Raw genomic sequence first — 16,477 nt, 5'->3', positions numbered from 1 at the left:
AGAGGCTGCAGTGAGCTGAGATCGCACCACTGCACTCCAGCCTGGGTGACAGAGCGAGACTTTGTCTCAAAAAAAAAAAAAAAAAAAAAAAAAATGCACACGTCCATGGCACTCATTATCCTGGGGTTTGGAATGTTGTAGATGCCATTTCTCAGTGCCAGAGTAAAACTCATGAACTATAAAATTTTAAAATGAAAGTTTAAAAAGTTAAAAAAAGGACCGTATTCTGTAAAAATTAATAAAATTTAATAAGCAGATTAGTTGTTGACACATATTAAAAATAATATGTGACAAGGATTGCTAGTTGCCTAAAATAACATTTAAATTTTATATTTAAAGTACTGTGATAATAAAAGGAATTTTTTGACAAGATAAAATACCTGTATAAGGGAATCCAATATTAAAGTGGCAACTGATTGCTCTTCATTATCTTGTTCAAAAAGAATTTCCACAACTGAATCTCTAATGGGATTTGAAAAAGAGAGCTTTCTGTTGGTGTCAAGTATTATAATATTACACAGAATATACCATTATTTCCATTTACCTAGTATTTTTAAGTATCAATACTACATTAACAAAGAATAATTATTAAAATACAAGGTGTTCTCATTTGTAAATGGAGAAGATAACCATGCCTGCCTCACAGGGGTTGAGGTGAAGATGCAATGAGTTAATAGAACAGGGTCTGGCATATAGGAGGTATTCCCTAAATTATTAGCTGTTACTATTATTATGTATAGATTTACATTTATTTTGTGTCCAATTATAACTCCCCAAACCTAATAAGAGAAAAGAAATAGTATTCTATGGAAGTTAGTAAGATTCAACAAGCAGATTAGCTAGTGATACAAGAGATTTATAAGCAACCACCCCCCATTTCTTTGTTTTTTAAAATAATACAAGGATCACTAGTTGCTTAATAAAATATCCATTTTCCAGTTTAATCTCAAATTAAAATTACTCTATTACTTTTTGGTAGCATGAGGAAGATCTTTGTGGTGATGAAAGAGTTCTATATTTTTAAAAAAATTATATATATTATATTTAAGGTACACAACATATTTTGATATATACATATATACACACACACATAATGAAGTAATTACTACATTCAAGCAAACTAACCTATCCATTACCTTCCATAAGCAGTAAGAGCACCCAAAATCTATTCTTTTTTTTTTTTTGAGACAGAGTCTTGCTCTATTGCCCAGGCTGGAGTGCAAGTGGCTTGATCTCGGCTCACTGCAAGCTCCGCCTCCTGGGTTCATGCCATTCTCCTGCCTCAGCCTCAAGAATAGCTGGGACTACAGGCACCCGCCACCGCGCCCGGCTAATTTTTTGTATTTTTAGTAGAGACGGGGTTTCACCGTGTTAACCAGGATGGTCTCGATCTCCTGACCTCGTGATCCGCCCGCCTCGGCCTCCCAAAGTGCTAGGATTACAGGCATGAGCCACTGCGCCCAGCCCCAAAATCTATTCTTAGCAAATTTTCAGTATAGAATACGGTGTTACTAACTAAAGTCCTCATGCTGTACATTAGATCTCTAGGCTTATTCATCACTCATAACTGCAAGTTTGTGTCCTTTGACCCTCTCCTCATTTCCTTCCCCTCCCAACTCCTAACAACCACTGTTTTACTCTCTGTTTCTAGATATTTGACTTTTTTTTTAGATTCCACATATAAAAGTGAGATCAAGCAGTATTTTTCTTTCTGTCTGGCAATAGTTCTATATCTCCATTGTTGTAGTGACTGTAGAAATCTACACATGATAAAATAACACAGAACTGACATATATTTTATGCCAATGCCAATTTACTAGTTTTGATATCATATTATAGTTATATAAGATGTTTAACCATTGGGAGAAACTGAAAGGGTATATGAGACCTCTCTGTATTATCTTTTACAACTGCCTGTTTATCTGTAGGATTTGAAAATAAAAAAAGATAAAACTCCATTTTTAAGCTGGATATATTGTGCCTCCACCCCATCCCACTAGTTAAAATATTGTATTTACCAGCCTCTGGCCAGATGCAATGGCTCATGCCTATAATCCCAGCATTTCAGGAGGCTGAGGCAGTGCAGGGGAATGGCTTGAGGCCAGGAATTCGGGAACAGCCTGAGCAGCACAGTGAGACCTCATCTCTTAAAAAAAAAAAAAAAAAAAAAAAAAAAAAAGTCTTTCTTGCAACTAGATGTAGTTAAATACCAGACAATGAATGAGATGGAGGCAGAAGTAATATGTCGGACTTTTTTTTCCCCCTTTTGAGACAGAGTCTCGCTCTGTGCAATGGTGTGATCCCGGATCAGCCTCCCAGGTTCAAGCAATTCTCATGTCGCAGCCTCCCAAGTAGCTGCGATTATTGGCCTGTGCCACCATGCCCAGCTAATTTTTTGTATATTTTCAGTAGAGACGGGGTATCGCCATGTTGGCCAGGCTGGTCCCGAACTCCTGGCCTCAAGCGATCTGCCCATCTCAGCCTCCCCAAAGTGTTGGGATTATAGGCATGAGCCACCGCACGCAGCCTATGTTGGAGTTTTAATTAAGAGTTAAGCACTTTCTTCTTTCCCTTCTTAGGACTACTTGCTTGAAACAAAAACATGGTAGTTAAAACTCCAACAGCCATCCTGGACCTCAAGGACAAGGGCTACATCTCAGAGATGATAGATGGAAAGATGTTTGGGTCTCTAATATGAGATGATAATATCATCCCTGGATGATCTACCTCTGAACTTTTCTTTTACTTTCAAATTTTTTGAGTAGGGTCTTGCCCTGTTGCCAAAGCTGGAGTGCAATGGCACAGTCTCAGCTCACCGCAACCTCTACATCCCAGGCTCAAGCAATCCAACAGCACTGGCATCCCAAGGTGCTGGGATTACAGGTGCGAGCCACTGCGCCCAGCCTTGAACTTCTTTTAAATGAGATAAACTTCTAACTTGTTGAAGCCACTATTTTCAGGTTTGTATAACTGTGGCCAAATCAAATCCTAACCAATGCAATACAAAATTAACTATACATATACAGGTATAAACTCTGTTTTTTATAAAATTGGGATATTATGCATAACTATTTTAAAGCTTTTAAAAATCCTTTTCAAAACATAAAATCCTCTTCATGAGACTCAATCTACTAGCTAATTTTTTCCACTTCACCACTAAAGTATACTAACTGAGGCCTGCAGTATGCTGAACGGGCATAGCTGGTCAGGCCCTTGCCACTGTGCCTGCAGACTTCTTCCACCAGTTGAGCTGCATGCTTACAAAGAGTCACTCTTCTTTTTCCAAATCTTTTGTCAGCTGATTTGATATTAAAATTACATAACTTAACAATTATTACTTAACCAATGAAATATTAAGGTAGAAAACAAGTTGTTCTTTCTATGAATGTTGAGAGCTTTGGAAAGACAAGTTAATTTTTAAAAATATTTGTAACATAGGTGAGACAACTGTGAAAGTCTAGAAGAAAATAACTACATGGATTCTGTTTATTTTTAGTAGAGATGGGGCTTCACCATGTTGGCCAGGCTGATGTCAAACTCCTGACCTCAAGTGATCCGCCCGCCTTGGCCTACCAAAATGCTGGGATTACCGGCATGAGCCACCACGCCCAGCCAACTAGATGGATTCTGTACCAAGACTGATTCCTAGTAACTTTAAGCTCTTACTGTACTTATAAAAAGAAAAAAAAAAGCTGGAAATCATAAATTATGAATTACTGGTTTATATAATTTTAAGTCAGAACTCTATAAGCAGACTTAGCCTCAAAGAAAAGGTCTTGGAAAAACATAAATACACACAAATTTTAAGTTAAAATAAAATGTTTAGTATAAGATTTTTTATAATGGTCCTTTACTTTAACCCTTTTTTTGCTTCACCACCAACTACTAGTCAGTATTGTGTCTAATTAGAAGGTTTCAATGGAACTATACCTTTTGGTAGAAACAACATGTTAGGCTGGGTGCGGTGGCTCACACCTGTAATCTCAGCACTTTGGGAGGCCAAGGCAGGCGGATCACCTGAGGTCGGGAGTTCGAGACCAGCTTGACTAACATGGAGAAACCTCGTCTCTACTAAAAATACAAAAATTAGCTGGGCATGGTGCGCATGCCTGTAATCCCAGCTACTCGGGAGGCTGAGGCAGGACAATTGCTTGAACCCGGGAGGTGGAGGTTGTGGTGAGCTGAGACCACATCATTGCACTCCAGCCTGGGCAACAAGAGCGAAACTCCACCTCAAAAAAAAAAAAAAAAAAAAAAAAACCACAAAAAAAAACCAAAACACAAAAAATATGTTAGTAAATGTAAATTAATTGGGTTTGGAATGTAAGACATACTGGCTTCCTTTATTCACAACGCATTTTCCTATTATTTTGGAACCAACAATTCCATGTTCATTGAATTTTCTTTTTTTTTTTTTTTTAAAAGAAAATAGAGATGGGGAGCCGGGGGTGGTGGCTCATGCCTGTAATCCCAACACTCTGGGAGGGCAAGGCGGGAGGATTGCTTGAGTGGAGTTGGAGACCAGCTGGGCAACACAGTGAGACTCCATCTCTACAAAAAAAATTTTTTAATAAGAAAAAAAAGAGATGGGGTCTCGCTCTGTTGCCCAGGCTGAAGTACAGTGGTACAATCATAGATCACCATAGCCTCAAACTCCTGGGCTCAAGTGATCCTCCCACCTCAGCTTCCTAAATGCTAGGACTATAGGTGTGTACCACCATGCCTGGCTAATTAAAAAAAAATTTTTTTTTGTACAGACAGGGTCTCAAACTATGTTGCCCAAGCTGGTCTTGAACTTTTGGGCTCAAGATATTCTCCCACCTCCACCTCCCAAAGTGCTGGGGTTACAAGTGTGAACTACCAGCCAGGCGCAGTGGCTCACGCCTGTAATCCCAGAACTTTGGAAGGCCAAGGCGGGTGGATCACCTGAGGTCAGTAGTTCGAGACCAGCCTTGCCAACATGGTGAAACCCATCTCTACTAAAAATACAAAAATTAGCCAGTCATGGTGATAGGCGCCTGTAATCCTAGCTACTTGGGAGGTTGAGGCAGAAGAATCACTTGAACCCAGGAGAAGGAGACTGCAGTGAGCCGAGACCGTGCCAGTGCACTCCAGCCTGGGGGAAAAGAGCAAAAATTCCGCCTCGAGAAAAAAAAAAAAAAGTGTGAACTACCATGCCTGGCCTCTGTATTTTCTTTAAATAGTTATCTTCTTCTTTTATACTGAGATCCAATAAACAATCAGGAGAAAATTTTAAAAAGTAATAAATTTAACTTAAATAAGAGATTAAAATGATATAAAAATAGCTAGCAAAAAGTACTACATTCTTACTCTTTTGCTGGTCCTACCGCCTTTAACTTCTGTATATTTATGTTCATTCTTTTAATACTTCAAGCTCTACATTAACTCAAAACCTAATAGGATGTTCAATATGTTACATAATAATAATTTTTTGTGTACCTTCTGACCTTATATTTTACAAGGAAACTTTTATAATATAAATTTTATAAAGTTGCATTATAAACAAATGTTATATTGTTACTAATATGCTTATGTAAGTCTTAACAACAACTTATATTGGATCATCAGAGAGAATAGTCAAATCAATAAACGGTGAATTACTAAGTCTTAAAGACTGAGTATATTTGGAAAAATGCATTCTTTCTAACAAAAAGTTTTAAAGCAGGAGTTAGCAAACTATGGCCTGAGAATGAAATCCAGTCACCACCTGTTTTTGCATATAAAGTTTTACCGGAACACAGTCATGCTCACTCATTTAAATATTATCTATGGCTAATTTTGTATTCCAACTATAGAGTTGAGTAGTTGCAACAGAGACCATATGGACCCATAAAGCCTGAGCAATTTTTTTTTTTTTTTTTTGAGATGGAGCTTCGCTCTGGTTGCCCAGGCTGGAGTGCAATGGTGTGATGTCGGCTCACCACAACCTCTGCCTCCTGAGTTCAAGCGATTCTCCTGCCTTAGCCTCCTGAGTAGCTGGGATTACGGGCATGTGCTACCACAGCTGGCTAATTTTGTATTTTTAGTAGAGACTGGGTTTCTCCTTGTTGGTCAGGCTGGTCTTGAACTTCCAACCTCAGGTGATCTGCCCGCTGCAGCCTCCCAAAGTACTGAGATTACAGGCATGAGCCACTGTGCCCGGCCAAGCCTGAGCTATTTACTATCTGGTCCTTTACAGAAATATTTTGCTAACCCCTGTTTTAAAGTGTCATACTTCCTGCCCCACTTCAAAGAATGGTTAGTTTCATGAATTGAACTAATTCTCAATTACCTTGATAAATAGGAGATAATATATATATTTTTTAATTTTTAAAAATTTAAAAAGCTGAATAGGCAGGGCACGGTGGCTCATGCCTATAATCTCAGCACTGCTGGAGGCCAAGGTAGGCGGATCACCTGAGGTCAGGAGTTTGAGACCAACCTGGCCAACATGGCGAAACCCTGTCTCTACTAAAAAATACAAAAACTAGCCAGGCATGGTGGCAGGCACCTGTAATCCCAGCTACTTGGGAGGCTGAGGCAGGAGAATTGCTTGGACCCAGGAGATGAAGGTTACAGTGAGCCGAGATCATGCCACTGCACTCCAGCCTGGGCAAGAGGGCAAGACCTTGTCTAAAAAAAAAAAAAAAAAAAGAGCTGAATAAAATTAATCATGAATAATGAGGCTTAACAATAAACACTTAACTGTTAAAATGGCAATAGTGAAATAAAGGCTCATACAAATATTTTTAAAAGCCAAAAGTTTATTTTAGTTTACTACTTTGCTATAAAAATTAAGATCTAACCTGATTGATCCAAGGACATGTAAAATCTTCTCTCCATCTAATGGATAGTCAACATTTGGGGGTGGGGAGGGACGCTGAAATATACATATCATAAACATAAGTCCACACATGTTGTAACCTTTGCAAAAAGATGCTTTTTTTTTTGTTTTTTAAACTTACCTCATTATTCCCATCAATATTAAATTTTGCTGCTTGGATTTTTAGTCCTCGCTTCAGATCACTTAAAAAGCAAGTACGCACTTAAAGGAAGAAAAGGAGACCTTGTTACGGCTAGTTATTATAATTGAATAGAGTGTACCTACACACCAGTTAAAACAATTCTATTCAAGTGAACATGCTCATCATCTATTCCTTTGGATTTTATAAACTCTATTAGTTAGCTAACAATAATTTGTTCATTAAAATACCTGTTTTGGCCAGGTGCAGTGGCTCATGCCTGTAATCCCAGCACTTTGGGAGGCCAAGGCAGGTGGATCACCTGAGGTCAGGAGTTCAAGACCAGCCTGCCCAACAGGGTGAAACCCCATCTCTACTAAAAATACAAAAAATTAGCCGGGCATGGTGGCGGGTGCCTGTAATCCCAGCTGCTCCGGAGGCGGAGGCAGGAGAATTGCTTGAACCTGGGAGGCGAAGGTTGCAGTGAACCAAGATCGCGCCACTGCACTGCAGCCTGGGCAACAAAAGTGAAACTCCGTCTCAAAGAAAAAAACCAAACCAGAACAAAACAAAACAAAAAAACAACCTTTTTCATTGACTAAGGTGTCATAAGACATGTTGTACATTCATCTTGTGTAAAACCTCATTTTAAAAAATCACCTTTGAGGAAACTGTTGTTTGCTATCTCTTGTATAAGGAGGACCACAGTAAAAATTAATTTTACCATCATAAAAACGTAGCTATTCTAATTGAATAGCATATTTCTTTAAACCAGATTTTCTTTCTCCCTCTCTCTGTCTGATTCTTTTTAAGGAATCTTGTTGTGAAAAGATGTTACCAAAAAGAAATTGGAAAAAAAAAGAAATAAAATTAATAAAAATCTTGGTTGGTCAGAACACAACGCCAATTTTTTTTTTTTTTTGACAGAGTCTCACTCTATTGCCCAGACTGGAGTGCAGTGGCGTGATCTCAGCACACTGCAACCTCTGCCTCCCGAGTTCATGCGATTTTCATACCTCAGCCACCCAAGTAGCTGGGATTACAGGCACATGCCACCATGACCAGCTAATTTTTGACCAGCTAATTTTTGTATTTTTAGTAGAGACAGGGTTTCGTCATGTTGGTCAGGCTGGTCTTGAACTCCTGACCTCAAGTGATCCACCTGCCTTGGCCTCCCAAAGTGCTGGGATTACAGGCATGGGCCACCACGCCTGGCTGGTACAATGCCAAATTTTGCTCTTAGTTGCAATTTAACATTCCTTAGTTTTGGGCTTTTTGTAATGATTGTTCCTCGTTAGCACACCCCAACACTATCACTTTCTTTCTACTATATCACTTTACTTTTTGCATTTTGAAAACTTTTTCTTTTAAAAATTCCATTGCAAAGTATTTTTTATAATAAGCTGCTTAAAATTATTTCAAGGTAGTTAAGGAATACTTTTTTTAAAGTAGAGACAAAATTGATGTTAAATGCAAGAAATCTGACAACTTGGTTGTATTACTTGTAAAGCATGTTAGCCATATATATTATGAAAAGAATTATGTATTATATATGATATAATGCATATTGATATGATATATATATTATACACAATTCTTTTCATAATACATTATGCAGTGAATTTCATTCACTAATTCAAAACACATGTGTTGAGAATCCACAATATGCTACTATGCTAGTCAGTGAGCTAGGCGCTAAAGCTACTTATATGTTTTATATTTTATTCAAGTTCTCGTGACTATCTAAGCAAAGTAAATACCTAGCCTTGAGATCTTTTTTTTTTGTTTTTGAGATGGAGTCGAGACTCACTTGCCCAGGCTGGAGTGCAGTGGCGCAATCTTAGCTCACTGCAACCTCCGCCTCTGGGGATCAAGTGATCCTCCCACCTCAGCCTCCCAAGTAGCTGGGACTACAAGTGTGCACCACCATGCCTGGCTAATTTTTCGTAGTTTTATTTTTATTTTTTTGACACAGAGTTTCACTCTGTCATCGACGCTGGAGTCCAATGGCATGATCTTGGCTCACTGAAACCTCTGCCTCCCAGTTCAAGATCACACAATACAATGAATACGTGTATGCTGCATATTAGTTTTTGTTTTTATTTTCTTTTGAGACAGTCTTGCTCTGTCACCCAGGCTAGAGTGCAGTGGTCTGAACTTGGCTCACTGCAGCCTCCACCAGGAGATCCCAGGCTCAAGTGATCCTCCCACCTCAGCCCCTCTAAATAGCTGGGACTACAGGTCTGTACCACCATACCTGGCTAATTTTTGTATTTTTTGTAGAGACAGGGTTCATCACGTTGTCCAGGCTGGTCTTGAACTCCTGGGCTCAAGTGATTCACCTGCCTTGGCCTCCCAAAGTGCTGGGATTACAGGGGCCAGCCACTACACCCAGCCTGCATACTTGTTTTGTTTTGTTTTTTTAATTTTTTTTATTTATTTTATTTTTTTTGGACAGAGTCTCGCTCTGTTGCCAGGCTGGAGTGCAGTGGCGCGATCTCGGCTCACTGCAACCTCTGCCTCCCAGGTTCAAGCAATTCTCCTGCCTCAGCCTCCCGAGTAGCTGGGACTACAGGCGAGCGCCACCACGCCCAGCTAATTTTTGTACTTTAGTAGAGACAGGGTTTCACCATGTTGGCCAGAATGGTCTCGATCTCTTGACCTCGTGATCCACCCTCCTCGGCCTCCCAAAGTGCTGGGATTACAGGCATGAGCCACCGCACCCAGCCCCTGCATATTTGTTTTTAACAGAAAGGGTTTCTACTGAACATACCTTCAACAACATGCTTTCTTCCTTAACATTATGGACCTTCTTCCAAAACAATACTCTAGCTCTTAACAGCTACATAACATTCCTTATAACGAAGTTACCAAACTTCATGCAATAACCCTTTTTAGATGGGATGCAACACTTTGAATTTTAATAAATATGCCAGATTGCTTTCCAAAAAGGTTAGTTTGCAATCCTTACTAATAATAATAAACATTCATTTTCCTACAATCTCACTAATAACAGATGTCTTTCAAATTTTTGCCAATCTGATGTCTCCCTGACTAATGGAAGAGTTAAACATCTTTTCACAGGTTAGAGGTCATATGAAAAGAAAATACTCCACATGGTCAACAATTGTTATATCATGGAGGATAGAAATGGAAGAGAGGAAAGGAAACCATTTTACCTGAGATATTTCTGTGTTATTTGAACTACTGTAATAAGCATTACAAATGATTGAAATTTTATAACAATTGAAAAGAATTTAGGTAATTAAAACACATAAAAGATAATAGGTAATATAATGGAAAGCAAGATCTATTTTGTAGCCCGAGCTCTAACCCTACCTACTTGTGTGACACTGAACAAATAACTTAACATTTCACAGCCCCAACTGTATTAGATTATCTCCAGCTCTCATTTAACTCTAAAATCCATTACTGTCTATCTATTAAACATCCTAAATTATTAACATTAATGACATGCCAAGTATTGAAGATTATATTTTAAATGTATTTTATTTTAGTGAATAAAAATACCAGAAAACCTAATTTGAACATTATCATAGAAATTCACTCCAGCAAAGTAGAAGCAATAAATCCCACTTAGGTGAATCCAATGTACTGTGCAGTACTTTGGTCACAATTCCGGAAGTTTTTAGAAAAATGTATAAAGAAAACTAGAGTAAAAAACATTATACTACATCAAACCAGTAGCTTTCTTAAGCAATTTAACTGTTCTTTCACACTGCAAAATACTAGATCCCTGGTAACCCTGCATACTCTGTATACAAGTGAGAAGCTGCTTCAGTAACACATCATCACTATGCCACAGCTTCCCTAAGTGTGAAAAAAAATTGGAATTTGTACTTAGAGTATCCCATAGCCTATATATTAAATACTTTTAGGATATTATATTATGAATATATTTTCTATCTGTGTAAATGTTTAGAAGTATATGCCCTCCAAAGTAACACTTAAGGATGAAAGGGACAAAAATGAGAACTTAGTTTACCTTTAATGTCCTCTAAGACACCTTCCGGAACTGAACCTAAAATAAATATTTCATTTAGAATTATAAAACTTTAATAATAATTAAAAACAGTCTATTAAATTGCCTTCACATTTCTATTTTTCAATTTAGAAAAAACTTTAAAAATACAACTAGTATAATTTTCTCAAAAAGTCTAACAGAAAAATTTAATTTTGTTTTAGGGAAGAAATATCATCATTCAAAGCCAAGACAAACCATGGAAATTGAAGCAAAAAATTGAAGTTTCAAGTTTGTCTTTCTGGTGATAATAAATAGTTGTCAGTAACGTGCTAACATATTTTTAAAAAGTACCACACACAATCTTTTAATCTTGTCCTTCAAGGTAAAGGTGACATTTAAAAAACAACTGAGAAAGTACCTATTCATTCTTTTTTGAGTTAGGTTCTAAATACTAAATGAAAGAGGCTCATTCAAAGTTCACCTAAAGATACGAAGTATATCTATCTTCATGCAATACAGGGAGCCTTTGGAAAGTGAATGTTTGGATATATTACCACTGTTATAAAATTTTGTTTCCAAAAATCTGTCTCAGAAACAAAATTTTCTAATCTAAAGTCTTCGAAACTAAGAATTTTTAACCTTGGGGCCAGGCGTGGTGGCTCACGCCTGTAATCCCAGCGCTATGGAAGGCCAAGGTGGGCCGATCACCTGAGGTCGGGAGTTCAAGACCAGCCTGACCAACATGGAGAAACCTCGTCTCTATTAAAAATACAAAAAGCTGGGTGTGGTGGTGCATGCATGTAATCCCAGCTACTCAGGAGAATGAGGCAGGAGAATCGCTTGAACTCGGGAGGAGTTTGGGGTAAGCCAAGATCGTGCCATTGCACTCCAGCCTGGGCAAAAAGAGTGAAACTCCGTCTCAAAAAAAAAAAAAAAAAGGATTTTTAACCCATTGTAAAATATGTAAAAATATTTTCATTGATTTATAAGAACAAATTATTGATATCAGAGAAGACAGACATCTATAGCTGAAAAATAAATCATTATTTAATAAGCATAATTATGGCCTTCTTCCACCTGGATCTACATTTGTTGTCAACTATAACTTTCAATTCTCAGAGCCATTAAAATTAAGTATTAAAATTAGGTAAACTTAGAAACCACACCATTAAAATGTTAAGCCATAATTTTTTTAAAAAAGCATATTTAATATTTAATTATATTGCAAAAGATTTTTATCTTTAGTAAGTATAACTTTAGAATTATTTATTATTTTACCTTTATTATCTCATCCTTTCCAAAGGCTTACTTTTGTGTTTCATAATATAGTAACAATAGTACATATATAGTTTATAAATAAACAAACAGACATACTAAAGATAACATGTTCAAAATACATGATAAAAAATTTTTGAGGATTTCCTATCTTTAAGTGTTAAAATTTATCAAGAGGCTAAAGATATGCCAGAAGATTTAATCCTGATTATAAATAGATGAGAGAAATGTAACTTGACTGTAAGAACCTGCAATTTAAAAATAAGTGCCAAAACCTACAGCATTCCACAACTTCAATGCACTCTCTTGGAAGATTTATATACATTTTAACATGTGTCAAAGAACTTTGGTAATATGAGAAACTGTTTTCTTTAGGCAAATGTAAGGCAGGCCTGGAAATAAAGAGTTTAATTTAGCTAAGAGTAGATGCTGCTTTGGGAAGGAGCTCCTTAATCATAAGGAGCAAATAATCATAAGGGGCAAATAATCATAACTATTTAAAGTTTACAAGTCAAGAATAGAAACAAGAGGCATTCCCTGGCTCTGGCTCTAAAAAAAAACACTTACATTTCAGTTAGGAAAATAAGAAGCATAACATATTGGTATATAATTTAAACTGTACATTTTTCCAATCAGTGTACTTAGGTTAGCCTTTTTGAGTTACTATGATATATTCATTCTTTTTTAAACTAAGTTCTAAATACTAAATGAAAGAGGCTCATTCAAAATTCACTTAAGGATACTCAAGCATATCTCAGACTTGCATGTAATCTTTGCTAAGAACCTGGAAAAGAGACATTTTACATTTGTTTGCATTTTTTTCTTTTTCTTTTTTTGAGACGGAGTCTCCCTCTGTCACCCAGGTTGGAGTGCAATGGCTCGATCTCGGCTCACTGCAACCTCCGCCTCCCGGGTTCAAGCGATTCTCCTGCCTCAGCCTCCCGAGTAGCTGGGATTACAGGCCTGTGCCACCACGCCCAGCTAATTTTTTTTTTTTAATGTAGAAACAGGGTTTCACCATATTGGTCAGGCGGGTCTCGAACTCTTGACCTCAAGTGACCCACTCACCTTGGTCTCCCAAAGTGCTAGGATTCCAGGCATGAGCCACCGTGCCCAGCCGTATTTGCATTTCTGATCCTACTAAGTGGGTGCTTCAGCAAATATTTATATGATTTGATTCCACAATTTTGTAGGACTGCATGGCTATCACAGACTCAGATTGTGAGTATTAAAAGGAAAGGTTAGAATCAGTACAAGGTTGACTAGAAAAAGAATATCTAAGAATGTATCATTTATAATTTTATGGAAATATTATTGGGTTTAAAGACCTTTACAAAGAACATCTTGGGATGCTACATTGAATTTATTATCTTTGAAGACCTTTTATAAATTACCTGTCACCAAAATATACTAAGACATCACAAAGTTATCTGGAATTTGAAAGCTATAATTGGATCTACAGAATGAAAAATGCTATTAACTTAACTATCAATAGGGAACAACAGGAAAACATAGGTATGCCTAAGTGTCGTGAAAATCTGGCTTTCCAACATATATTCAATGCCCCAGCACTATACTAGGTGCTACAGATTGAAAAATAAATAAGACCGGGATCCTCAAAGTCTCCTGGGGGAAACAAGTGAAGTTAACAGGCAAATGAGAATGTGTCATATGTGCTATAATAAATTACTGCCGAGGGCTTAACAGAGAGGAGCAATTTATTCTGCTTAGGGAAGATGAGGAAGGCTTCACCATTAAGATGACATTCCAGCTGAGTCATGCAGAGGGATCAAAAACCCAACTAGGCAAAGAAAAACATCCCAGGGAAAGAAAAAGAATAAACGAAGGCACAGGGCTGTGCTAGGACTCACGGTGCCTCGACAACTGTAAGAAATTTACTGTAGCTTTAATAAGGAGCAAAGGATAAAGTTTAGTGATCTAAGGATAAGAGGCAGAACAAACTCAGATTTTGAAGAAACATTTATATCCAACAGATAATTTGGATTTTAACTTGTAGGAGCTTACAAAAATTCTCAAGCAAAAGAGCAATGTAGTTATATTTATTTTGTGAAAAATTGGCTGGGCACAGTGGCTCAGGCTGTAATCCCAGCATTTTGGGAGGCGGGGGCTGGTGGATTGCTTGAGCTCAGGAGTTCAAGACCAGCCTGGGCGACATGGCAAAACCCCATCTCTACAAAATGTACCCCCAAAAAATTAGCCGGGTGTGGTGGCTTGCGCCTGTAGTCCCAGCTACTCAGGAGGCTGAGATTGGAGGATTGCTCGAGCCTAGGAGGTGGAGACTGCAGTGAGCCAAGATCACGCCACTGCCCTCCAGTCTGGGCAACAGAGTGAGATCCTGTCTCAAAAACATAAAAATATTTGTGGAAAGTTATTCCAACAGTGTGAAACAGACTGAATCCATCCAGAGTAGACTTCTGTAATAATCTAAGCAAGAAATGAGGGCTTAGATTAAAACAATGTCTTTGCTCTCAGGTGTTCAGTGGTGTGGAAGGTGAAAGAAAAATGAGATCTGAAAGAGATTTCTGAAGAATTGAAAGGCTATGATAACTCCCAGTTTTGTAAAATGGGAGACAAGGAAGATACTATCTTTATCTAATAATTGAAATGAATTTGAAGAAAGACATAATGTGTTCACTTTTGGAAATCTTAAGTTTGAGGGGCCTAGAGATATATGAATATCAAGTTCAGAAGAAGGATCAGGCCCAGTGACACATTTCAGAATCAACAGCACGCAGACGTAGAAGTTGTGGGAGTAGATAAGATCACATATCAAAAGCCAGTAGAGAAAAAGAAGGAATAAACACTAGATCCCTAGTGGAATACCAGTAGAGAAAGCAAGAGCAGAGGAAGCCAGAGGAATATTTGGGGAAATAATAGACAACTACTAAAAAAAAGAATCCTGAAAGCCAAGGAGAAGAAAGCATTCAAGAGTACATGATGATCCACAATGTCAAAAGTTCTGGAAAGGATGACTAAAATCAAACTATTGAATGTAGTGATTAAAAGTTCAATGGTGAGCTTATAGTTGAAGCAGTGCCATCAGAGTGGCATGGGAAGAAAAGAGAATAATCATGCAATGAAGCAAAGACTAAAATACAAGTTGAAGAAACAAAAAGAGAGTGTAAACCACTCCTAAACCACTTAAAATGAATTTACCCATCACTGAGGGAAGGCTCTGTTCTTTGGCAGCACTTGTATCAACAGTACATTGTTCCAATAGTTGAGTTTCCAACTCTCTGAAATTAAAAAAAAAAGTTACTGGAATGAAAATATTGAAACTGATACCCTTATTTGATACTTTTAACTACATAATAGATTATTATGCTTTTTTTTTGGAGACAGTCTTACTCTGTCGTCCAGGCTGGAGTGAAGTCGTGCAATCCCGGTTCTCTGCAACCTTCACCTCCTAGGTTCAAGTGATTCTCCTGCCTCAGCCTCCCGAGTAGCTGGGATTACAGGTGCCTGCCACCATGCCCAGCTAAGTTTTGTATTTTTAGTAGAGATAGGGTTTTGCCATGTTGGCCAGGCTGGTCTCAAACTCCTGACCTCAGGTGATCCACCTGCCTTGGCCTCCCAGAGTGCTGGGATTACAGGTGTGAGCCACCACACCCAGCCCGATTATTATGATTTAAATAAAAATGATCTTCCTGCTAGGCATGGTGGCTCACGCCTGTAATCCCAGCACTCTGGGAGGCTGAGGTAGGTGGATCACCTGAGGTCAGGAGTTTGAGAACAGCCTGGCCAACATGGCGAAACTCTATCTCTACTAAAAATACCAAAATTAGCCAGGCATGGAGGCACATGCCTGTAGTCCCAGCTATTCGGGAGGCTGAGGCAGGAGAATCGCTTGAACCCAGGCGGCAGAGGTTGGGGTGAGCCGAGATCATGCCTCTGCACTCCAGCCTGGGTGACAGAGCGAGACTCCATCTCAATAATAATAACAATAAAGGCCTTCCCCATGACATAAGTTTACCTACGTAATAAACCTGCACTTGTATCTCTAAACTTCATAAAAGTTAAAAAAAAAAAGAAAAAAAAATGTGGTACATATCCACAATGGAGTACTATTCAGCTATAAAAAAGAATGAGATCCAGTCATTGGCAACAACATTGATGGAACTGGAGATCATTATATTAAGTGAACTAAGCCAGGCATAGAAAGACCAATATTATATGTTCTCACTTATTTGTGGGATCTAAACAGCAAAACAATGTAACTCATGGACACAGAGAG

At 38.1% G+C, this 16,477-nt stretch overlaps 1 protein-coding gene across 2 annotated transcripts in view; it reads right to left on the bottom strand.

Annotated features, from left to right (window-relative positions):
* The window catches only part of ACTR10 (actin related protein 10), a 34,577-nt gene that overhangs the window by 3,964 nt on the left and 14,136 nt on the right, over positions 1-16,477 (bottom strand). The window contains exons 7-11 of one of the 2 annotated variants that reach the window (XM_009249118.3): positions 15,400-15,479; positions 10,969-11,004; positions 6,966-7,045; positions 6,807-6,880; positions 381-462 (exon numbers count right to left, since the gene is read on the bottom strand). In XM_009249118.3, coding sequence (XP_009247393.2) covers positions 381-462; positions 6,807-6,880; positions 6,966-7,045; positions 10,969-11,004; positions 15,400-15,479 — 352 coding nt within the window. The remainder of the gene's footprint in view (positions 1-380; positions 463-6,806; positions 6,881-6,965; positions 7,046-10,968; positions 11,005-15,399; positions 15,480-16,477) is intronic. The other variant, XM_054530676.2, reaches the window with a different exon arrangement.

The sequence above is a fragment of the Pongo abelii genome, chromosome 15, assembly GCF_028885655.2.
Source record: "Pongo abelii isolate AG06213 chromosome 15, NHGRI_mPonAbe1-v2.0_pri, whole genome shotgun sequence".
NCBI classification, from domain to species: Eukaryota; Metazoa; Chordata; class Mammalia; order Primates; family Hominidae; genus Pongo; species Pongo abelii.
The sequence above is the reverse complement of the archived record's forward strand: the minus strand, read 5'-3'. Positions and strand labels throughout refer to the sequence as shown.